This window comes from Salvelinus namaycush, chromosome 20, assembly GCF_016432855.1.
Source record: "Salvelinus namaycush isolate Seneca chromosome 20, SaNama_1.0, whole genome shotgun sequence".
Lineage (NCBI taxonomy): Eukaryota > Metazoa > Chordata > Actinopteri > Salmoniformes > Salmonidae > Salvelinus > Salvelinus namaycush.
In genome coordinates, this window is record NC_052326.1 from 55,997,874 (window position 1) to 56,024,333 (window position 26,460).

Genomic DNA, 26,460 nt, shown 5'->3' on the forward strand with positions numbered 1-26,460 from the left:
CTTAGCATCACAGAGAATGACTAGCTTAGCATCACAGAGAATGACTAGCTTAGCATCACAGAGAATGACTAGCGTAGCATAACAGAGAAACATTAAAGGTGCTACATATAGAATTTCTCAGAATGTGTCCCCTATGCAGAAGCTAGGTGAATTGCAACAGCACTAGGCTACATTCAAAACAAATCTCCACGCATTCCATTTCCTCGTAACATGGCAGAGACTCGGGCTTGAGCCTTTTTAGATCGGTTTTGGTCCATTGAAAATATATTATTGAAAATATATTAGATTAGATGGTAGAATGATTCCCTACACTATTCAGTGATTGTTTTCTCACATTAACTGAAATTGAGCGAACAGTGTAGAATTTTAGCAACCAGGAAATGACAGAGTGATTTCTACATTGGCCGCTTGACCCGATTTCCACTAGATAACACAGCCACAAAGTCAAAACAGCTTTCCCATTGTGACAACAGACGCCGCTCCGGCGGGAGAAAGCAATAAGCGAATATCCCAGTCAATCACAACACTGGCGGGTAAGTTATACTTTGAAACACTATCATTCCACTATTACTGCAGATAAATTATGAGCATTTCCTAAAATTACAATGCAAAAATTCAACAAACAAACAAAAAAAAAACCTACGCGTAGCACCTTTAAAACATTTGCAGTCTTTATTGTGACTTACCACAGTGAGGTCCTCAGCGCTGCACTCCACCCTGCAGTTGTAGCATGACAGCAACTAGCTTAGCATCCCAGAGAAACGTATCTATGGGAGCCTATAACGCTAGTTTACAGGTATGTATAGTCTTCACATGCACCATTGTCTCACTCACCACAGTGAAGTCCTCAGCGCTGCACTCCATCCCGCGGTAGTAGCACGACAGCAGCATGTCCTTGATGTCATGGCCCGTCCGGTCGTAGAACTCTCGCATGTTAAAGGGGCGGGGCTTGAAGTTGAGGAAGTCAGCTTTGATCTTCAGGGTCTCCAGAACGCTCTCCTCAACCAGGTGAGTGTCTCTGATCTCGTACCTGAGAAAGGAACAGAGAGGGAGAGTTATAGAATCTGTTACAAATAGGACTAGAGGTTAGGGTTAGCGGTTAGGACACAGAGGAAGTCAGCTTTGGGTGGGTGTCCCATCTCATACCTGGACAGATCAGAGTGTTTAGGTCAGCCTCAACAATTTGCTAACCATTCAGATCTTCTGTAACAACTCATACATACATACATAGACTGTTTCCAAAACCCCACTACTTTATTCATATTTTACATTATAATCCCCAATGTGCTCTAAACCTGTCTGACGGTCTGTCTGCCTTTTGCACAGTGTTTTCTGATATGGGTCATTTTTAAAAAACTCTGAAGTCTCCCGGACTCTCCTGGACGCCATGTCTGTTTTTGTATTTTCAGAGGTGTCAATACGACATCATTATTTATGTTAATGAACACTCAGGAGGCTTTTAAAAGAACATTCCCTTACTATACTTTCATACATAGATTAGTTAAATCAGTGCTTTGAAGGAAAACCTTCGGGAGTCCTAGCGACCAAGGAGGGATGGACGGCTGTAGGTCTATTGAGGAACAGTTACGGTATGTAGCACTTGGGGTTTGTTCTGAAGAAAATATATACTTTCTATCTGACAGGGTAAAAACTGAAGAAAGAAGCATCTCAGATGAAGAGAGACTAGAGGGGGAATTCTTCTGTGATATGTGAACATGTCAGTACAACACTCAAAGCCATGTGCTGTTAACTCACAGCATATTATCCTCTTATTAACTGCAATACCCTTTAAAAACACTTTCGTTCTGACCTCAACCGTACCGGCTGGGATATTTTATGGGATTAATTTGTCAGCTCAAAACTGTTGTGTTTAGTTCGTTGAAGTCAAGCAAAGGGAGCAGAAGGTCCCACACACACACACACACACACACACACACACACACACACACACACACACACACACACACACAGGAGGTTTCATCAAGGTGAGAATGTATCATCATTTAAGACCCTTCTCAAGTTTGCTTGGCTAGCATTCAGTAGGCCCCCATGGATGAGCTTCAGAACCTGTTTTAAAAACCCACCTGGTTTTGTTTTGGTTGTCAGTGATTCATTTGTTCTCTTTTCATGTTGAGCAGCAATTTTTTGTTGCTTATTGGGGGAATGTAACACGTGCTATTTAAAAACAAAACACTTTACAAACCAGCTGGTATAATTGCACTGCTAAGCACACACTTTAAATACTTTTATTTTGAATTCACTATTCTCAGGATCTATACAACATATTTCAGGAGTGCAGCACCAAAGGGTCTCCCGTCCCGATGTTTTGCAGAAAAGATGGAGTTCCTGTAGAAAGACACATCCATTTCCCTGTATCTCCATCCATTTCCCTGTATCTCCATCCATTTCCCTGGATCTCCATCCACTTCCCTGGATCTCCATCCACTTCCCTGGATCTCCATCCACTTCCCTGGATCTCCATCAATTTCCCTGTAGAAAGCTCCATCCATTTCCCTGTATTTCCATCCATTTCCCTGGATCTCCATCCATTTCCCTGGATCTCTATCAATTTCCCTGTCTCTCCATCCATTTCCCTGGATCTCCATCCATTTCCCTGTAGAAAGCTCCATCCATTTCCATGGATCTCCATCCATTTCCCTGTAGAAAGCTCCATCCATTTCCCTGGATATCCATCCATTTCCATGGATCTCCATCCATTTCCCTGTAGAAAGCTCCATCCATTTCCCTGGATCTCCATCCATCTCCCTGTAGAAAGCTCCATCCATTTCCCTGGATCTCCATCCATTACCCTGTAGAAAGCCCCATCCATTTCCCTCGATCTCCATCCATTTCCCTGTAGAAAGCTCCATCCATTTCCCTGGATCTCCAGAGGAGACTAAGTTTGTTTTCTCCAGGAGCAGTTTAGAGTCTGGAATTGTTTCCATTCATGTTGCGACAGTCAATGTTCACTAAGAGAAATCCGTCCAGGAACTGGGAATGGATCGTTAATGCTCCATTGATGCTGGTAGATCCAGCCACTGAGTAGAGCTTGTTTGAAAGACAATTTTAGCGTTGCGACAAGGCACATCTGTACCAAAAGTGTCCCAAAAAAATCATCCAACCTATACTCCATTAACGGAGGCAATTACAACGCGTGTGCTTAAGCTATGTTTACAAAGCAGCTGGTATAATTTCGGTACTAAACACACACACACACACACACACACACACACACACACGTCAATGTAATTAAATAAAGGTTAAATAAAAATAAAATTGTGGATACCACTGTCCACAAGCTACTCTAGGTATAACCGTAAGCCAAGATCCTCCCACCTTTCAAAGGTATCAGTATGAGGCCTGCCTGCCCTCCTGCCACTATCAACCCCCAACTCCTCTGTTCACACACACAGCTACTAATTAACCTTCATTAACACTTGCCTGGTATATGTGGTACCAAATGGGTTTGAACCAATGTGGGTCTCCTGCACACCAATTTACGGTGTTAGCCCACTGACCTAAAGCCTAGAAATGACCTTGCAGAGGTGACACCAGTGTTCTGGGGTCAGGAAAGGTTACTGATGGGAGAGAGCCTAGTTCACTGAACCACCTCCGTTACACGCGCTACAACATCACTCAATACTTTGAAGTGGATGATTAGACGCATCAGATAAATCCATCACAGAAAGGTCAGACCTATCGATCCTGCGCTCTATGCTACAGTACTACAGACACGAGCTGTGTTTCACGTAGCCAGTGGAGGGCAGATAGCTTAGCATCACAGAGTCTCGACCAGACACACACAGGTACTAATGAACCTTCATTAACACTAGCATCCTCACCCACCAGGTAGGCGGTCCATTTCAAAAGCCATGATAACAAAGCAATAAACAATTAGTAAATACAAACATCCACATAAAAAGTGGCAAATGCCATTAAACAATAAGAATTATTGTCACACCCTGGCCTCTGTTATATTGATTTTCTTTATTAGTTTAGTTAGGTCAGGGTGTGACATGGGGGATGTTTGTGTGTTTTGTCTAGTTTAGGGTGTGTGTATTATTTAGGGGGTTGTGTATAGTGTATGGGGTTGTGTTCAGTATAGAGGTTTAGGAAAGTCTATGGTTGCCTGGTTTGGTTCTCAATCAGAGACAGCTGTTTATTGTTGTCTCTGATTGGGAGCCATATTTAAGGCAGCCATAGGCTTTAGGTGATTGTGGGTAATTGTCTATGTCTAAACGTTAGTAGCTTGTGTGTGCACTTTCGTTTTGTAGCTTCACGGTCGTTTGTTGTTTTGAATAGTTTGTAAAAGTGTTTCGTTTCGTGTTCATCTTCGTTATAAATAAAAGGGAAGATGTATTCATATCACGCTGCGACTTGGTCCACTCTTTCACCAGGAGACGATCGTGACAGAATTACCCACCATACCAGGACCAAGCAGCGTGATACAAGGCAGCAGCTGCGATCGCAGGACTATGGGAATTGGGAGGAAATATTAGACGGCGGAGGACCCTGGGCACAACCAGGGGAATATCGCCGCCCCAAGGCAGAGCTGGAGGCAGCGAAAGCAGAGAGGCGCCGGTATGAGGAGCTAGCACGGCAGAACGGCTGGCAACCCCAAAAATTTCTTGGGGGGGGCTCTCTGGGAGTGTAGCTGGGTCAAGTAGGAGACTTGATCCAGCTCCCCGTGCTTCTCGTGAGGAGCCGAAGAAAGAACCAGAGACAGTCGGGCTGATATTAGAGGTGAGCAATGGGAACGAAGCTGAGACTGTGGATGAATTAATGGGGAAATTGGAGGAGAGAGAGAAGAGGGATTTGCTGTTGTGGAGCATAAAGCACCGCATCCGCTTGAAGGAGCGTGTGCGGGATTTGATGTCACCGGGAACAGCTCTCCATACTCGTCCTGAGGTGCGTGCTAGCCGTCTGGTTAAGACAGTGCCTACACCACGCACCAAGCCTCCTGTGCGTCTCCAGAGCCCTGTTCTTCCTCCACGCACTAGCCCTATGGTGCGTGTCTCCTGCCCATTACCACCAGTGCCTACACCACGCACCAAGTCTCCTGTGCGTCTCCAGAGTCCTGTGCGTCCTGTTACTGCTCCCCGCACTAGCCCTGAGATGCGTGTCCCCAGCCCGGTACCACCAGTTCCGGCACCACGCACTAGGCCTAATGTGCGTCTCCAGGGTCCAGTATGCCCTGTTCCTTCTCCCTGCACTAGCCTTGAGGTGCGTGTCTCCAGTCCGGTACCACCAGTTCCGGCACCACGCACCAGGCCTACAGTGCGCCTCAGCCGGCCAGAGTCTGCCGTCTGCCCAGCGGCGCCTGAACTGCCCGTCTGCCCAGCGGCGCCTGAACTGCCCGTCTGCCCAACGGCGCCTGAACTGCCCGTCTGCCCAACGCCGTCTGAACAGTCCGTCTGCCAAGCGCCGCATGAACTGCCTGTCTGTACTGAGCCTTCAAAGCCGCCCGTCTGTACTGAGCCTTCAAAGCCGCCCGTCTGTACTGAGCCTTCAAAGCCGCCCGTCTGTACTGAGCCTTCAAAGCCGCCCGTCTGTACTGAGCCTTCAAAGCCGCCCGTCTGTACTGAGCCTTCAAAGCCGCCCGTCTGTACTGAGCCTTCCGCCAGACAGGAGCAGCCAGAGCCTTCCGCCAGACAGGAGCAGCCAGACAGGAGCAGCCAGAGCCTTCCGCCAGACAGGAGCAGCCAGAGCCTTCCGCCAGACAGGAGCAGCCAGAGCCTTCCGCCAGACAGGAGCAGCCAGAGCCTTCCGCCAGACAGGAGCAGCCAGAGCCGTCAGCCAGCCAGGATCCGCCAGAGCCGTCAGCCAGCCAGGATCCGCCAGAGCCGTCTGCCAGCCCAGAGCTGCCCCTCAGTCCGGAGCTGCCCCTCAGTCCGGAGCTGCCCCTCAGTCCGGAGCTGCCCCTCAGTCCAGTGGCGCCCTCTGGGATGGTATTCAGTCCGGGACTCGCCGTTCCAGAGGCGCCACCAAAGCGGTTAGTGACTATGGTGGAGGGGGGTCCACGTCCCGCACCCGAGCCGCCACCATAGGAAGGCCCACCCGGACCCTCCCCTTCTGTGTCAGGTTTTGCGGCCGGAGTCCGCACCTTTGGGGGGGGGGTACTGTCACACCCTGGCCTCTGTTATATTGATTTTCTTTATTAGTTTAGTTAGGTCAGGGTGTGACATGGGGGATGTTTGTGTGTTTTGTCTAGTTTAGGGTGTGTGTATTGTTTAGGGGGTTGTGTATAGTGTATGGGGTTGTGTTCAGTATAGAGGTTTAGGAAAGTCTATGGTTGCCTGGTTTGGTTCTCAGAGACAGCTGTTTATTGTTGTCTCTGATTGGGAGCCATATTTAAGGCAGCCATAGGCTTTAGGTGATTGTGGGTAATTGTCTATGTCTAAACGTTAGTAGCTTGTGTGTGCACTTTCGTTTTGTAGCTTCACGTCGTTTGTTGTTTTGTATAGTTTGTAAAAGTGTTTCGTTTCGTGTTCATCTTCGTTATAAATAAAAGGGAAGATGTATTCATATCACGCTGCGACTTGGTCCACTCTTTCACCAGGAGACGATCGTGACAATTATCATACAGAATTGTGTATATTTGTGTTTAGACCCAGGCAGGAACAGAAAAACCAACAAAGCCTCCTCAAGAAGACTGGTTAAAGTAAATAAGGACGACAATTGTATGGCACTCAGGTGACAATTTTATCACATGCAAAATCCACTGAGATATCATAAAAGCAATTTTGTGGGTGAACTTCAATTATTTAAAACCACCGAAGTGAAAATAGATTTACGTGATTAAATGCAGAAAACATTTGAAAATGTTCTAATACAGAGTTTTAGAGAGTTTATCGGTTTCCTGTGTTCAAGAATTTAAATTGTGGAATCATTCCAACAAAGCAACATTATAAAAACATTATTTCAACAAAACAATCATGATGACAATGACTGAACGAACGCTCTCTCTCTAACACTGATCTAGTTTTAACTACTGTACCAGCGCTACGTTTTGAACAGTCTGGAGTCTTATTTCAGTCTTGTAATGGGGTGATTCATTCAGTTGTTCATGGCTTTCATTTGATGTTATTCAGACAGAGCATCAGTTACAGTTTGGTTACACTTCTTCTCCCTTCTATTTGTGTAGATTACAGTCATATTTCAGAGTAATAAAGTCATATTTCAGAGTAATAAAGTCATATTTCAGAGTAATAAAGTCATATTTCAGAGTAATCAAATTTTATTTGTCACATACACGTGGTTAGCAGATGTTAATGCGAGTGTAGCGAAATGCTTGTGCTTCTAGTTCCGACCATGCAGTAATAACCAACGAGTAATCTAACATAACAATTCCACAACTACTACCTTATACACAAAAGTGTAAAGGAATGAATAAGAATATGTACATAAAAATATATGAATGAGCGATGGCCGAACAGCATAGGCAAGATGCAGTAGATGGTATAGAGTACAGTATATACATGAGATGAGTAATGTAGGGTATGTAAACATATAAAGTGGCATTGTTTAAAGTGGCTAGTGATACATTTATTACATACATTTTTTCATTATTAAAGTGGCTAGAGATTTGAGTCAGTATGTTGGCAGCAGCCACTCAATGTTAGTGATGGCTGTTTAACAGTCTGATGGCCTTGAGATAGAAGCTGTTTTTCAGTCTCTCGGTCCCTGCTTTGATGCACCTGTACTGACCTCGCCTTCTGGATGATAGCGGGGTGAACAGGCAGTGGCTTGGGTGGTTGTTGTCCTTGATGATCTTTTTGGCCTTCCTGTGACAACGGGTGGTGTAGGTGTCCTGGAGGGCAGGTAGTTTGCCCTCAGTAATGCGTTGTGTAGACCTCACTACCCTCTGGAGAGCCTTACGGTTGTGGGCGGAGCAGTTCTCGTACCAGGCGGTGATACAGCACGACAGGATGCTCTCGATTGTGCATCTGTAAAAGTTTGTGAGTGTTTTTGGTGACAAGCCGAATTTCTTCAGCCTCCTGAGGTTGTTGCGCCTTCTTCACTTCGCTGTTGCGCCTTCTTCACCACGCTGTCTGTGTGGGTGGACCATTTCAGTTTGTCTGTGATGTGTACGCCGAGGAACTTAAAACGTTCCACCTTCTCCACTACTGTCCCGTCGATGTGGATAGGGGGCTGCTCCCTCTGCTGTTTCCTGAAGTCCACGATCATCTCCTTTGTTTTGTTGACATTGAGTGTGAGGTTATTTTCCTGACACCACACTCCGAGCGCCCTCACCTCCTCCCTGTAGACCGTCTCGTCGTTGTTGGTAATCAAGCCTACCACTGTAGTGTCGTCTGCAAATTTGATGATTGAGTTGTAGGCGTGCATGGCCACGCAGTCATGGGTGAACAGGGAGTACAGGAGAGGGCTGAGAACGCACCCTTGTGGGGCCCCAGTGTTGAGAATCAGAGGGATGGAGATGTTGTTTCCTACACTCACCACCTGGGGGCGGCCCATCAGGAAGTCCAGGACCCAGTTGCACAGGGCGGGGTCGAGACCCAGGGTATCAAGCTTAATGACGAGTTTGGAGGGTACTATGGTGTTAAATGCTGAGCTGTAGTCCATGAACAGCATTCTTACATAGGTATTCCTCTTGTCCAGATGGGTTAGGGCAGTGTGCAGTGTGATTGCGATTGCGTCTTCTGTGGACCTATTGGGGCGGTAAGCAAATTGGAGTGGGTCTAGGGTGTTAGGTAGGGTGGAGGTGATATGGTCCTTGACTAGTCTCTCAAAGCACTTCATGATGACGGAAGTGAGCGCTACGGGGCGATAGTCATTTAGCTCAGTTACCTTAGCTTTCTTGGGAACAGGAACAATGGTGGCCCTCTTAACCTGATGAGGATAGAGGGCGCTATTTACACTTTGGGGGGAAAACGTGCCCAATTTAAACGGCCTCGTACTCTATTCTTGCTCGTACAATATGCATATTATTATTACTATTGGATAGAAAACACTCTCTAGTTTCTAAAACCGTTTGAATTATATCTGTGAGTAAAACAGAACTCATTTGGCACAAACTTCCTGACCAGGAAGTGGAAAGTCTGAAAATTATGCTCTGTTCAAGGGCCTGCCTATAAATGGGCATGACACGTATGAGTATACAAGCACGTCATACACCTTCCCCTAGATGTCAAGAGGACGTGAGAGAAGAAAGGAAGTGTTTATCTTGGTCTGAGGTGGAATAAATCATCTTGGCACGACGAGTCATCCATTTTTTTTTTCTGGAGAGCGCGCAGATGGACCTGGAATTGCCTTTTGAAAAGCCGTCATTATAGGCGAATACTATCTCCGGCTTTGATTTTATTTGATACATGTCACAATATCATCGTAAAGTATGTTTTTTCAATATAGTTTTAATAGATTATTGAAATTTTTTCGGGACGTTAGGCGTGTTGCGTTGTCTGTGTTTGTTGACGATGGGGAGCTTCGCGCCACTTGGCCAGTGTGCTTGCTAAATCAAGAGGGAAAAACGATGTTCTAAATCCAAACAACGACTGTTCTGGACAAAGGACCCCTTGTCCAACATTCTGATGGAAGATCACCAAAAGTAGGACCCATTTTGTGATGCTATTTCATATATGTGTCGAACTGTGTACTAGTAGTTTTGCGCCGAGGTTTTGGCCACTCTCCTCGCTATAACATAAGCCTTATGTCGTAATGAAGATATTTTTTGAATTCTAACACTGCGATTGCATTAAGAACTAGTGTTACTATCATTTCCTATACAACATGTATTTTTTTGTAATGTTTATGAATTGCTATTTGGTCAGAATAGGTGAGAGTCTAATAGAAATATCCGCACATTCTGGGAAATAGAAGCTACGTTAGCATAATGGATAACCACTGATTTCAGCTCTAAATATGCACATTTTCGAACAAAACATAAGTGTATGTATAACCTGATGTTATAGGACTGTCATCTGAGGAAGGTTTATGAAGGTTAGTGAAAATTAATATCTTTTGCTGGTTTATTCGCTAACGCTAACGTGCCTATTGCTATCGCTAACGTGCCTTGATGAATGAATGCGGAAGTGTGGTAGGCTATTGTAGTAAGCTAATATAATGCTATATTGTGTTTTCGCTGTAAAACACTTAAAATCTGAAATATTGGCTGGATTCACAAGATGCTTGTCTCATTTGCTGTACACGATGCATTTTTCAGAAATGTTTTATGATGAGTATTTAGTTATTCCACGTTGGTCTCTATAATTACTCTGGCTGCTTCGGTGCTATTTTTGACGGTAGCTGTGATGGTAGCTGCAATGTAAAACTGATTTATACCTCAAATATGCACATTTTTCGAACAAAACATAGATTTATTGTGTAACATGTTATAAGACTGTCATCTGATGAAGTTGTTTCTTGGTTAGTTAGGTTGGCTTTGTGCATGCTACCTGTGCTGTGAAAAATGTCTGTCCTTCTTTGTATTTGGTGGTGAGCTAACATAAATATACGTGCTGTTTTCGCTGTAAAACATTTTTTTAAAATCGGACATGTTGACTGGATTCACAAGATGTGTATCTTTCATTTGCTGTATTGGACTTGTTAATGTGTGAAAGTTAAATATTTCAAAAAAATATTTTTTGAATTTCGCGCTCTGCCTTTTCAGTGGAATGTGGGAGGAGTTCCGCTAGCGGAACGCCTCGGCCAAACCTGAAATATGACTTTATTACTCTGAAATATGACTATTACTCTGAAATATGACTATTACTCTGAAATATTTAAAGGTGTTAACCCTCGCAAGGCTGCCGGTCCAGACGGCATCCCTAGCCGCATCCTCAGAGCATGCGCAGACCAGCTGGCTGGTGTGTTTACGGACATATTCAATCAATCCCTATCCCAGTCTGCTGTTCCTACATGCTTTCAGTTTGCACTACAGCATAACAAGAGGATTATGTGAGAAGTCACATCTTAGTTTAACTTCTTATGGCTGCAGCCCGACACCGGTACACTTATGACAACAGCCAGCTCAAAGTGCAGGGCGCGAAATTCAAAAGATATATTTTTTTTAATATTTAACTTTCACACATTAACAAGTCCAATACAGCATATGAAAGGTACACATCTTGTGAATCCAGCCAACATGTCCGATTTTTAAAATGTTTTACAGGGAAGACACAATATGTAAATCTATTAGCTAACCACGTTAGCAAAAGACACCACTTTTTTTACTCCACCAGTTTTTTACTCCATCAGTAGCTATCACAAATTCGTCCAAATAAAGATATAAATAGCCACTAACCAAGAAACAACTTCATCAGATGACAGTCTGATAACATATTTATTGTATAGCATATGTTTTGTTAGAAAAATGTGCATATTTCAGGTATAAATCATAGTTTACATTGCAGCTACAATCAGAAATTGCACCGAAAGCAGACAGAATAATTACAGACACCAACGCCAAATAACTAAATACTCATCATAAAACATTTCTGAAAAATACATAGTGTACAGCAATTGAAAGACAGGCATCTTGTGATTCCAGACAATATTTCCGATTTATCAAGTGTTTTACAGCGAAAACACAATAGAGCGTTATATTAGCTTACCACAATAGCCAAAAACACAAGCAATTTCCCAGTAGCAAAAGTTAGCGATCGTAACAAACAAGCAAAAGATATATAATTTTTGACTAACCTTGATTTTCTTCATCAGATGACAGTCCTATAACATCAGGTTATACATACACTTATGTTTTGTTCGAAAATGTGCATATTTAGAGCTGAAATCAGTGGTTACACATTGTGCTAACGTAGCATCTTTTTCCCACAACGTCTAAACAGCAACGATATTTTTCTGACACGTTTTCTGACACACATATTCTGACCAAATAGCTATTCATAAACATAAGTAAAAAATACATGTTGTATAGGAAATGATAGATCCATTAGTTCTTAATGAAATCGCAGTGTTAGAATTCTAAAAAATAACTTCATTACGACATCCAGCTTCGGTATAGCTGAGTACCCCAAAGTTGGGCGCCCACGACTAATTCACATGCACGACAGATATATGAATTAGCATCATAAAATGTTTCTTACTTTTGGTGATCTTCCATCAGAATGTTGTAGAAGGTGTCCTTTGTCAAGAACAGTCGTTGTTTGGATTTAGAACGTTCATTTCCCCTCTCGATTTAGCACACGCACTTGCCAAGTGGCACAAAGCTCTCCAAGTCAACAAACGGAAGAGAACGGAACACGGCAAAACTCCCGAAAAATTTTCAATAATCTGATGAAACTATATTGAAAAAACATACTTTACGATGATATGGTCACATGTATCAAATAAAATCAAAGCCGGAGATATTAGTCGTCCATAACGACAGCTAAACAGAAGGCAAATCCATGTCCCCTTTCGCGCGCTCCAGAAAACAGAAAATGGACGGTCACGTCATACAAAGAGCTTTTATTCCACCTCAGACCAAGATAAACACGAAATTTCTTCTCTCACCGCCTCTTGACATCCAGGGGAAGGTGTATGAAGTGCACGTAGACTCTTACGTATCATGCCCATGTATAGGCAGGAAGTAGAACAGAGCATCGATTTCAGACTTTCCACTTCCTGGTCAGGAAGTTTGTGCCAAATGAGTTCTGTTTGACTCACAGATATAATTCAAACGGTTTTAGAAACTAGAGAGTGTTTTCTATCCAATAGTAATAATAATATGCATATTGTACGAGCAAGAATTGAGTACGAGGCCGTTTGAAATGGGCACCTTTTATCTGGCTACTCAATACTCCCCCTGCAGCCCAAACAGGTTAATTACATATCATATACAGTATATCATATATAGAACCTAATTCAAGTGTAGGAGTATACCATGTAGGTTTCAAACAATGCAGCTAGTTGATAAATTCCTGTTGGTTCATTTACTGCAATTCTTAGAGATAACTTCAAAGTTCAGTTGTTATGAGCAAGGATGAAAATTAAGCTAGCCCGCTAGCCTGTGGCTAGTAAAACATAACGTGTCCAACTAGCCCACTGGCTATTGAAATGTTGTATTTGAAAATATTGCATGGCACAGATTTTGGACCCGGACTACTAGAAATTACAGTCTACTAGCCTGGGTGGCCAGTGCCCAACATCCGTAAAGCTACAATATATAACTTTTCTAGGAAACATGACCAAATTCACATAGAAATGTGAGTTATAGATCTGTCGTTCTCATTGAAAGCAGGTCTAATAAGCGGTAGATCTGTTCTATGTGCACTATTTCTATGATTCACGTTCCTAAGTTTCGTTTTTGCGTCTTTTACTTTCGGTTTTGTACACCAGCTTCAAACAACTGAAAATACAATATTTTTGGTTATGGAAAAGACATTTCACAGCAGTTTAAATAGTACAATGATTCTTTACAAAATGACTAGTAGTTTTGTCACATAAACTGACATTAGGTGTAAGATATTGTAATAGATACTGGAAACTTGTTATAACAACTTCTCAACATAAGCTATTCTTTGCACAACATGCACCCAACCCCCCTTTTTCTCTTAGACACATTCTGCTCTCATTAGATACCAACCACAGACACACACACCCACACCCAGAACAGGCCCCTGCAACAACAACACGCACACACATTCTTTTCAAGGTTGGGACTCGAAGACAAAGAACAATATTAAGAGCCAATGGAACGTCGACACCAGGCCCGAACAGGACCACCCACAACCCAGACCGACCAATCCGACGAACAGACTCCCAGAATCTACCTACGTCATTTTAATGTATAAAATGTAACTGCACACTATGTTTCGGGGCTCTCTTCCGATAGTTCCCTAAGAACTAGACGAACGAGTCCGTGCAGCACGCTTTGCCAGATATCTTTACCTTTGAATAAACTGCCTTTACTATATCTAAGTCCACCCTGTCCAGCGTCTTAACTTGGTCTCATTTCTCAAGTAACGATTCATCAACATAGGCAAACTAATAGAAGTTTTAGCAAGCAGGAAATGTCAGCGGAATTTCTGCATAGTGCATCTTTAAGTTCCATCCCTGGTTCAGTGTTGCCAACTTAGCGACTTTGTCGCTATATTTAGCGAGTATTCAGACCCCTCTAGCGACACATTTTCAAAAAAGGGCTTAGCGACAAATCTAGCGACTTTTTCTGGTGTTATTGGAGACTTTTGGAGACTCTGACGTGAAAGCACATATTGTTCTTACTCTTCTCAACGAGCAGCGGGTGCTGCCGTGGGCCCCAGCCCCATCCCAAAGCACTCACAGGCGGACCAGTCCTCGCGCAGCAGTCCCTCCCAGCTGCAGTCAGAGCAGGAGATGTTCACCCCTCCACGTCCAGACTGCAAATGATTCGCGCATGCGGGAAGCCGCCGCTGACTGATCCCACCCTGGCTTACATTTAGGGCGGGATGTAAATGTAAAAAACTAAACTAAAAAACAAAAAAAAGATATAATTTTTAAAATAAAAAACGAAGTAACTCCGCCAGTGTCTCTTTTGGGTCACTTTTGCCAGTCCCAAGCCCGGATAAAGGAGGAGGGTTGGAATTGTGACATTAAAAAAAACAAGAATCGACAGAAGAAAGTTCATTTGTAGTTCTAAACATATTTAGGGTGTTTTTTACTCACTTTTTGTCTCTCCCACGACGTTATTCCTCTCTCCTACAGCGTCCATCACAATTATCACAATCTAGCGTCCACCCTGACCCATCTGTCTATCGCCTCCTTTGAATTCCATGCTGTCACAGTTACCAGCCCTTTCAAGCTTAACATCCTTATCATTTATCGCCCTCCAGGTTCCCTTGGAGAGTTCATCGATGAGCTTGACGCCCTGATAAGTTCCTTTCCTGAGGATGGCTCACCTCTCACAGTTCTGGGTGACTTTAACCTCCCCACGTCTACCTTTGACTCATTCTTCTCTGCCTCCTTCTTTCCACTCCTCTCCTCTTTTGACCTCACCCTCTCACCTTCCCCCCCTACTCACAAGGCAGGCAATACGCTTGACCTCATCTTTACTAGATGCTGTTCTTCCACTAATCTCACTGCAACTCCCCTCCAAGTCTCCGACCACTACCTTGTATCCTTTTCCCTCTCGCTCTCATCCAACACTTCCCACACTGCCCCTACTCGGATGGTATCGCGCCGTCCCAACCTTCGCTCTCTCTTCCCCGCTACTCTCTCCTCTTCCATCCTATCATCTCTTCCCTCTGCTCAAACCTTCTCCAACCTATCTCCTGATTCTGCCTCCTCAACCCTCCTCTCCTCCCTTTCTGCATCCTTTGACTCTCTATGTCCCCTATCCTCCAGGCCGGCTCGGTCCTCCCCTCCTGCTCCGTGGCTCGACGACTCACTGCGAGCTCACAGAACAGGGCTCCGGGCAGCCGAGCGGAAATGGAGGAAAACTCGCCTCCCTGCGGACCTGGCATCCTTTCACTCCCTCCTCTCTACATTCTCCTCTTCTGTCTCTGCTGCTAAAGCCACTTTCTACCACTCTAAATTCCAAGCATCTGCCTCTAACCCTAGGAAGCTCTTTGCCACCTTCTCCTCCCTCCTGAATCCTCCTCCCCCTCCTCCCCCCTCCTCCCTCTCTGCAGATGACTTCGTCAACCATTTTGAAAAAAAGGTCGACGACATCCGATCCTCGTTTGCTAAGTCAAACGACACCGCTGGTTCTGCTCACACTGCCCTACCCTGTGCTTTGACCTCTTTCTCCCCTCTCTCTCCAGATGAAATCTCGCGTCTTGTGACGGCCGGCCGCCCAACAACCTGCCCGCTTGACCCTATCCCCTCCTCTCTTCTCCAGACCATTTCCGGAGACCTTCTCCCTTACCTCACCTCGCTCATCAACTCATCCTTGACCGCTGGCTACGTCCCTTCCGTCTTCAAGAGAGCGAGAGTTGCACCCCTTCTGAAAAAACCTACACTCGATCCCTCCGATGTCAACAACTACAGACCAGTATCCCTTCTTTCTTTTCTCTCCAAAACTCTTGAACGTGCCGTCCTTGGCCAGCTCTCCTGCTATCTCTCTCAGAATGACCTTCTTGATCCAAATCAGTCAGGTTTCAAGACTAGTCATTCAACTGAGACTGCTCTTCTCTGTGTCACGGAGGCGCTCCGCACTGCTAAAGCTAACTCTCTCTCCTCTGCTCTCATCCTTCTAGACCTATCGGCTGCCTTTGATACTGTGAACCATCAGATCCTCCTCTCCACCCTCTCCGAGCTGGGCATCTCCGGCGCGGCCCACGCTTGGATTGCGTCTTACCTGACAGGTCGCTCCTACCAGGTGGCGTGGCGAGAATCTGTCTCCGCACCACGTGCTCTCACCACTGGTGTCCCCCAGGGCTCTGTTCTAGGCCCTCTCCTATTCTCGCTATACACCAAGTCACTTGGCTCTGTCATAACCTCACATGGTCTCTCCTATCATTGCTATGCAGACGACACACAATTAATCTTCTCCTTTCCCCCCTCTGATAACCAGGTGGCGAATCGCATCTCTGCATGTCTGGCAGACATATCAGTGTGGATGACGGATCACCACCTCAAGCTGAACCTCGGCAAGACGGAGCTGCTCTTCCTCCCGGGGAAGGACTGCCCGTTCCATGATCTCGCCATCACGGTTGACAACTCCATTGTGTCCTCCTCCCAGAGTGCTAAGAACCTTGGCGTGATCCTGGACAACACCCTGTCGTTCTCAACTCACATCAAGGCGGTGACCCGTTCCTGTAGGTTCATGCTCTACAACATTCGCAGAGTACGACCCTGCCTCACACAGGAAGCGGCGCAGGTCCTAATCCAGGCACTTGTCATCTCCCGTCTGGATTACTGCAACTCGCTGTTGGCTGGGCTCCCTGCCTGTGCTATTAAACCCCTACAACTCATCCAGAACGCCGCAGCCCGTCTGGTGTTCAACCTTCCCAAGTTCTCTCACGTCACCCCGCTCCTCCGCTCTCTCCACTGGCTTCCAGTTGAAGCTCGCATCCGCTACAAGACCATGGTGCTTGCCTACGGAGCTGTGAGGGGAACGGCACCTCCGTACCTTCAGGCTCTGATCAGGCCCTACACCCAAACAAGGGCACTGCGTTCATCCACCTCTGGCCTGCTCGCCTCCCTACCTCTGAGGAAGTACAGTTCCCGCTCAGCCCAGTCAAAACTGTTCGCTGCTCTGGCACCCCAATGGTGGAACAAACTCCCTCACGACGCCAGGTCAGCGGAGTCAATCACCACCTTCCGGAGACACCTGAAACCCCACCTCTTTAAGGAATACCTAGGATAGGATAAAGTAATCCTTCTAACCCCCCCCTCCCCCTTAAAAGAGTTAGATGCACTATTGTAAAGTGGTTGTTCCACTGGATATCATAAGGTGAATGCACCAATTTGTAAGTCGCTCTGGATAAGAGCGTCTGCTAAATGACTTAAATGTAAATGTAAATGTAAATTACATGCACATGGCCAATTATGCCATGTGCATGGCAACACTGCCCTGGCTATGAGTCTGAATACAGTGACGTTTTCAGGGTCAAGTTCAACGTCAGACTGTGAAATGGGAATCACTTCTCAGTCCTCAACAATCGCAGAAGGATAAGTCAGACATGGTCAGGGACCAATTAAAAAGCTTGGTTCTACAACTGTATACTTTTCAAGGAAATGCTACTTTAGCTTGATGTTATTTTCTATAAGCTACAGCAGTGTATTGGGTCACTGCACTACTGCTGTGAAACATATATATAAAATTCTACTCAATATACTCTTTAAACGAATTTCCTGTATCCCCCTCTCCCTCATACTAGAACGCAGTCTTGCTCTGTCCCTCTCGCACTGTAGCAATACATGCGCAACGGTTTCAGTTTCCTGGTAATTGGGGGACAGAGGAAGATCAGACCCTACTGGAGAAACTACTTTGAGAACACTGATGTGCTGATTTACGTCATCGACAGTGCAGACAGAAAAATATTTGTTTTGCTACTTTTTGCTACTGCTGTGACAGTAGTGAAACCACACAGGACAGGGGTATATAACAACCATATTGGCTACTAAACAGCCTACACTTCAAATTACTTTCAAATAACATTGCACATTTTCATTTTTTTATTTTATTATGCATTTTGTACATACAGTAATAGGCAAAACAAACCCTAACAAACCACAGGCCTGGGATCATCAGCTACATTCAGCTGCAGGCCGATTTGTTCTTGAGCAGATGGTCGGGAGGCCGGAACATAATTACAAATCATTTCTAGACTACAAATTGACCGCAAGATATACAGATGTAATATTTGGCTAATAATAATTTAAAACCTTTAAAATGTGTATATGATCAGGTGTTTTTCTATTATGCGTGGGAATACTTGAGAATCGTTTTCCCAAATTAAAATCACTCGGAGAAGATGTCCTAGCGCTATACAGTCCAACAATAAAAAATATATTTATTTATAAAAAAATTTGCTCAGAAAACTTGGGGGTCCAAATTAAACCACCACCAGTTGTCCAAGTAACCACCGCCATAGGCCAAGTAACGACCGAGAAAGTTTAGACATGGTTTACAACTTTACATTGTGGTTCAAATTTGAACATAGTTAAGATATGGCTCAACTGCTGCGCATACGGCCTCGCATCAATACCTTGTCATGGTTCATCTCCATAACTGCAAAACGCCTTTGTGCGATGTACTGTATTCCTAATTGAATTGTACCCAGTGTCCAACCAAGCGTCTTATAGCAACACAGAGCTGCCAGGAGAGCACTTAAGACCTTGTGTTGTTGCTCAGCAAGAGTTCAGCTAGAGTAGAGCTGGGACGATAACCCAAAATTACTGACACTGACAGTGCCCTCCTCTTACCGAAGCATTTTGCTTAGCTCAGTTACTTTCAGTGATTTTGCTACACAATGTTCCTGCAGATTTTTTTGTTCTAAAACCATTTTTTGGTCCACAGTAGTAGCCTATGCATTATGTTGATTCCTGCTATGAAAGCGTCTGCCTGTCCCTGTTTGTCAGTAGGCAGCTGTGTGAGTGGGCCACTCTTACTCCCTCTCCCCACTGTGAGCATGGAGGAGGGAGAGATGCATTCTGAGAAGCACAAGTATTATAACCATTGCTCAAAATGCTATTGCGGAACAAAGGCAGTTTTTTAAAAAGCCGCTACTGTTGTTTTTAGGGTTGTCCCCGACAAAAAATATCTGGTTCGACCAATCAATTGGTCAAAATGTTAAAACGTGTATTTTTCCATATAGACACACCCTATGTTTGAATAAAGTAAACTATATGTAGGCTACTGCTTTAAGCACTGTGATTAAAAATGAAGATACAAATTACTAAAGAGGGAGCCAGAGAACAAATATAACCAGAGGAAGAAAAGAAAAACGACCCGACCCTCCGTATCCTCCCACTGCCCACTGACCTTAGCAGATTCTCCCATTATGCTCCTGAAGTTGCCGGTAATAGGCTACACCAAAGGTGGTCAACCTTTTCCATTTGGAGTGCCAAGTGACTTAGTTTACATTTCAGGAAGAAAGAAAAAATTACTTTGAGAAGGTTCACAGTGACGGTGAGTTAAGACAATCAGAAATAGTATCAGATCCTCAATTGGACAAATGTATGAGTCTACATTTGCGTGCAGGCCAGGTAGCCTAGGCCTACTTCTATGTGTAATCAGGTACATGTCCGTACTCAAGATTGACAGGAGTGCTAGGAACTAAACACAATGAATAAATTGACAACTCGTAAATAGAATGAAATAAACAAAAACGTTCCATAGATAAACATTGGCAATAGAATGGACTTACTGAAGAACTCAGTGATGTTCAACGTGGCTAGGCCCCTTAGTTCCAGTGAAGGGAAATCTTAACACTACTACGAGATGGGTGTGGAAGAACTTGACTGGCCTGCACAGAGCCCTGACCTAAACCCCATCAAACACCTTCGAGATTAATTGGAACGCCAACTGGGAGCCAGGCCTAATCGACCAACATCAGTGCCACACCTCACTAATGCTCTTGTTGCTGAATGGAAGCAAGTCCACAGAGAAATGTTCAAACATCTAGTGGAAAGCCTTCCCAGAAGAGTGGAGGCTGTTATTGCAGCAAAGGGGGGACCAACTCCATATTAATGCCCATGATTTTGGAATGAGATGTTCAACGAGCAGGTGTCCACATACTTTTGGTCATGTAGTGTATGTGTGGATTATTTTTTATATTGCCTTGCCACTGCTCTACTCTCCCGAAAGCAATCACAGCTCTCTCTGTAAGTGGGGAGGGAGGAAGTTAAATTGGATTACAAGCCACAAGCACTTCAATTTTCAGACGCCGCTAACGGTTAGGATAGCTAGAGGAATGAAGGAGAGAGCATCTGCATGGTGTCTCTCTCTCTCTCTTTCTGTCCACCTCAGGAGAGGGGGATGAGTAAATAGATACACAGTGCATTCGGAAAGTGTTCAGACCCCTTGACTTCTTCCGCATTTTGTTACGTTACAGCCTTATTCTACAATTGATTAAATAAATACAAATCCTCAGCGATCTACACACAATACCCCATAATGACATCACAATACCCCATACTGACATCGCAATACCCCATAATGACAAACCGAAAACAGGTTGTTAGACATCTTTGAGAATGTATTAAAAATAAAAAAGATAAATACTTTATTTACATACAGTAAGTATTCAGACCCTTTGATATGAGACTCAATGTTGAGCTCAGGTGCTCAGGTGCATCCTGTTTCCATTGATCATCTTTGAGATGTTTCTACAACTTGATTGGAGTCCACCTGTGGTAAATGCAATTGATTGGACATGACTTGGAAAGGCACACACCTGTCTATATAAGGTCCCACAGTTGACAGTGCATGTCAGAGCAAGCACCAAGCCATGAGGCTGAAGGAATTGTCCGTAGAGCTCCGAGACAGGATTGTGTCGAGGCACAGATCTGGGGAATGGTGCCAAAACATTTCTGCAGCATTAAACGTCCCCAAGAACACAGTGGCCTCCATCATTCTTAAATTGAAGAAGTTTGGAAACACCAAAACTCTTCCTAGAGCTGGTCGCCTGGCCAAACTGAGCAATTGGGGGAGAAGGTCCTTGGTCAGGGAGGTGACCAAGAACCTGATGGTCACTCTGACAGAGACCTAGAGCTTCTATGGAGATGTGAGAAACTTCCAGAAGGACAACCATCTCTGCAGCACTCCACCAATCAGGCCTTTATGGTTGTGGCCAGACAGAAGCCACTCCTCAGTAAAAGGCACATGACAGCCCGCTTGGAGTTTGCCAAAAGGCACCTAAAGACACTCAGACCATGAGAAACTAAATTCTCTCCTCTGATGAAACCAAGATTGAACAATTTGGCCTGAATGCCAAGCGTCACGTCTGGAGGAAACCTGGCACCATCCCTACGGTGAAGCATGGTGGTGGCAGCATCATGCTATGGGGATGTTTTTCAGCGGCAGGTACTGGGAGACTAGTCAGAAAGATGAACGGAGCAAAGTACAGAGAGATCCTTGATGAAAACCTGCTCCAGAGAGCTCAGGACCTCAGACTGGGGCAAAGGTTCACCTTCCAACAGGACAACAACCCTAAGCACACAGCCAAGACAATGCAGGAGTGGCTTCGGGACAATTCTCTGAATGTCCTTGAGTGGCCCAGCCAGAGCCCGGACTTGAACCCGATCTAACATCTCTGGAGAGACCTGAAAATAGCTGTGCAGCGACGCTCCCCATCCAACCTGACAGAGCTTGAGAGGATCTGAAGAGAAGAATGGGAGAAACTCCCCAAATACAGGCGTGCCAAACTTGTAGCGTCATACCCAAGAAGACTTGAGGCTGTAATCGCTGCCAAAGGTTCTTCAACCAAGTACTGAGTAAAGGGTCTGAATACTTATGTAAATGGGATATTTTTCTTTACTTAAATGCACTGTAATTTAAGCTTTAAAACTGCAAAGTTTTCTCTCTGCCAAAATGTGCAGAAATGCAGGATATTATCTTTAAAGCTACAACAACAAGACATTTCTCTGCCCCATGAGGAAATGTGAAGAATTGCAGCGAAAACTGCTAAATGTTCTCTCCGATGCCAAGACGCCTTTAAACTGTTCCTGCAGGGCCTGAGACTTGGTTCATCCGGCCATGTACTGCCGAAGTCATATTAAAACCCCTTGTATGCTATGTATTATCTAACTCAAGTTGTGTTCTGATTATGACGGGTCCCTTATGAATTTTGAGAAAGTTTGAGAACCACTGGACTAGACGACACCCGATTACATCAACCTGCTATGACAAAGAGCATAGACAAAACATACGCAGTCATCGAAACCTTGAGTCCTTTTTACAATCATATAGGCCTAATCATATTTGCATAGAATTAGGAAGCAAATTAGATGAGAAATGATTTGTGTCAGCAGAAGAATAGTCGATGACTCTAGCAGCACATGCCAGCTTCTATTATGGAAGCAGATCTATCTCCCATTAAATCATCCTCTAATTAGATTCACTATCAACTGGATTGAGTCCAATTGTTCTACACTGTGAAGCCTGACTTTAGACTCAAACCCTCTTTTTGAGGAGAACATTGAGTATGCTTTTACTGTAGGTCCAGGACTTGGATGAATCTGTGTCCAGGAAACCAGCCCAAAGGGATTCGACAGAGGGGTAGAACGTATTCTACTGAGACAGTACTGGAGCTCATCGCCCCATGTTGCTGCCTCAGCAAGTCAGACAGGCATCTAGCCTTCCATGGAGGAGGAGGAGGAAGGTCACAGCTGTTAGTTGACTGGGTATTTGATAGACAAATATAGGAGCGACACAATTAATGTTTTGACACAGCATTCCCACCGAACTGACAGTCAGTTTCTTCTCTTGTCTTCTAAAGAGACCCCCTTACCCCCTCACACACACTGACTCCCTCTCTCTCTCTCTCACACACACACACACACTCCCCTCACACGCCCCCACTCAGAGCGTAACATAAGGACTTGATGCGTCCACAGCCAAACAGTCCAGGGAGTTCAGGGGGAAACTCAGAGGAAGGGAGGTGTAGGGAGCCTGTTTTATTCAGCACAACAACACTGTGGCCCCGTTCCAAATGGCACCCTGTTTCCTATGTAGTACACTACTTTTGACCAAGGCCCATAGGGCTTCATCGGGCTCTGCACTATGTAGGGAATAGTGTGGTATTTGGCGAGTAGCCTGTTGTTTCACAAACACCACTAATTAAAGGTCTGGCATAAAGGCTTATTTATCACACAGCGTACCAGACATTGGTTAATTGCTTCTGCTTGTCATCCCTCCCTTGATGTGACTTTCTTCTCTCTCTCTCTCTCTCTCTCTCTCTCGCTAAATTAGAGGGGCCACTGCTGCTGTTCTCTGCTTACCTTTCTCATTTTATACACAACCACTTGGTTTTCATGTTTGTGCAGCAACAACGCTTGTTTTTCAGCACGTAATGAACTGACTGACGGGACTGGGAGGAGCTCTGGAAAACTGATGCAGACAGGGTTTTCTGGATCTAGTGCTAAACACGAGATGAGTTTTCTAAAGCAAAGAGGTTTCCTTCCTTGCTTAGGCCTCCCTTGAAGGATTGTATTATAGCTGAGACGTACAAACATCTGCGACCAAGCAATATAATACATTCAACATTTCTCCCAGGCTAGCAGTAATGTGAACATCGAGAGGTCACAGAGACAGAGAGAGATCACAGGGAGAGAAAAGAGATCACAGGGAGAGAAAAGAGATCACAGGGAGAGAAAAGAGATCACAGGGAGAGAGAGATCACAGCGAGAGAGAGCGAGAGACAGAGACAGAGACACAGACAGACAGACAGACAGACAGACAGCATGTGTAGTCTGCTACCACAGAGGTAGGTGTTCTAACAGGGTCTTAAGCAAAACAGCTGTGTGGATCAATACGCTAAAATACACATGAAGTGACTGACATACAGATCCAGCCGTATGGGACTACATCGCTGCCATACAGATTAATGGTTAAAACAGAGCCTGGCTCACATCACGTTTAGTAGCATAGAATGAGATTATTTCAGTACTTCTCCATCTGTATGTATCATGTCTTCTCTGCACTGTATCATCCACACATGATACATAGGGTGGGTATCATATGATTCACAGAGTGTATATTTGGCCTAATAATGGCTTCATTCAATCTTTATGCTCTCAATGTTTACAAATCATGTAATACTAACGTATAACCAGTTTATTCATGTCTTATTTATGAAAGTTATCATAAAGAGTATAACCCTCTATTTCCTCAAACCCATTTCACCTGTGTTGCCTACGTGAGCCATATCAGGGTTAGAAGTACAACAGGCTGTAAAATGTCTTGCATGTCTCCACCATGTTGTTTGTGTACAGTAGCAGGATAGTGCCAGGCAGGTTAAGTTGATCAAAATTGAACTAGTGTGCTCACTTCCAGATAACTTAACATTTCTACAAAGTAGTGTACATTAGTTCCATTACTTGACCCTAAATATCAGTAGGGTTTTAACAGAAATAACTATGAAAACACTATGAAAACCGAATGGACATTACTAACTTGACAACTTTATAAATTTCTTTGCCTTACTCTTTTGAACTATCTTGTGGGGAAAAGACTGAGGCTAGAATAAAACCTGAATATGTTTTGGATAAACATGAGAAGAACATGAACGGACAAGTAAGCGGCAGATAGACACAGCTAATGTTGCACAATGTGTGTGCCCAGTTAGCACCGGACAGGCATCCATGTCTCAAACCATGTTATGACACATTATGAAAGCAGATGGTAGAAACTTCTAATGCAAATGATTGTACCTATGCAATCTCATGTAGACAAACAGTCACACACACACAAACAACACTTATCCCCACAAACCTTCCATTGAGTAGTGAAAGGAGCTCCCCTGCATGGTACAGATCGTTGCGCGTCACCCTGCCGAAGCGAAAAGAGTTCAGGTTGCAGAAGGTGACAGCGGGGAATATCATCAGCGGGGTCGCTATCTCGTCCAGCTTGGTAACGTGAGGGTACTGGAAGTAGAACTGGACCCGGTCTACACACACCAACACCAGGAACCCCAGAGAAGCCAGGAAGAACAAGATCCACAGGCACCGCTTGATGCACATCCGTTCGTAGGTGAACAGGTGCGAGATGCCGTGCAGTGTGGACCTGCTGGCGAAAACTTCGATAGGCACCGGTCGCTTGAAGGAGTCCACCATCTCTTCTGACTCCGCTTTGAGATCCATGACGAGGCTATATGGTATCAGTGTGAAGGGGAAGAATGGGAAAGTACTAGCAGCAAAGGGAACGCTATTGACACTAGAGAAGGAAGGAGGGTACCAACTGTGAGTCTGTGAGTTCACGCCCTTCTACACATGGATTTCTATGTTCCTCATCCAGGCCGTATGAAATGTTGCGTCACTGGACACCCAACAAAATAACACCATCTATCCAGGCTACCAGTACATTCTTCGGATTATTTGACAAGAAACTCTACTATTTCGTGCACAATTTCCCTTCAGACGGTCAATGTAATAACTCAAACATATGTCCAATATAGTCCCATATTTACGCGCATAGATGCCAATATCTTCTCTCCCATATACTTCAGGAGCGATTCCCGCAACACAAGTTGGTGTCTCTTACAGGCTTGCAAAAGAAAAACTCCCAGCAAAACCACAGCAAGAACTGAATGTATTGGTGTCAGGAGATGGTTCACGAGCGGTTCAACCATATGCAATTGGAATACAACAAACGCTGTTTCTCGGGAGACGCTGCTGGTTATATGCCCATATAACACGCGGCGTCCTTTCCCACCGGCTCCCACTTGTACAAACCTCAAAAAACCATTGTCAATTAAGCCTGCTCTGGCCGTTTTAGTACAGATCATGCGGTTGCATCCTGTCAAATAGCGGAAACTGTACGAGAGACTGTCTTGTTACATTCCTGGTGAGAGCGGACGCTTCGGTCAGGCATCAACCGCATACACGCTGCCTTGCATCCTCTCTCTCTTTAGAACGGCACCTACTACAACAATGCAATCATCATAAACTCCCCTTTTTTACTGGGATAAGAGGAAACACGATTTAGGATGAAAAACGTCTGAATTAAATCACGCGTAGGCTAATAATCAGCTAAATGTGTAAATCCAATTCCAACACATCACGGGGTGAAACGCAGAGGGAACCTCGGAAGCTGTCGACCGAAAACAGCGTTTCCCTGATCGATTAACTTGGATGTCCGAATAGGAGGAGAGCATGGATAGGATGGCACGTGTTTTACATCGGGTGACGAAGTCGGTTGGAAAATACAGACATGTAAGACCCGCACGAGTCTCCGACTGATTCTTGCCTGTCCTTAACAACCAAGGCAGCGTGTATCAAATTCACCAAAATGTGTGTGTGTTGTTTGTAAGCAACATTCATCAGTGGTAGAAAACAGGGACAGTGACGCCGAGGCAAGAAGGTAGTGATGGGTCGTTCGCGAACGAACGGCTCATTTTGAACAGTTCTTTTTGGTGA

General features: G+C 44.7%; 1 protein-coding gene across 1 annotated transcript; it reads right to left on the reverse strand.

The window, feature by feature from the left end:
• Nucleotides 1-713: 713 nt before the first annotated feature.
• LOC120065514 (acid-sensing ion channel 1-like) lies at nt 714-25,946 on the reverse strand. Its single transcript, XM_039016571.1, has 2 exons — nt 24,818-25,946; nt 714-1,030 (listed from the first exon to the last, which is right to left on the reverse strand). The coding sequence occupies exons 1-2, from the start codon at nt 25,183-25,185 to the stop codon at nt 778-780; spliced, it is 621 nt and encodes a 206-aa protein (XP_038872499.1). The 5' UTR covers nt 25,186-25,946; the 3' UTR covers nt 714-777.
• Nucleotides 25,947-26,460: the final 514 nt, after the last annotated feature.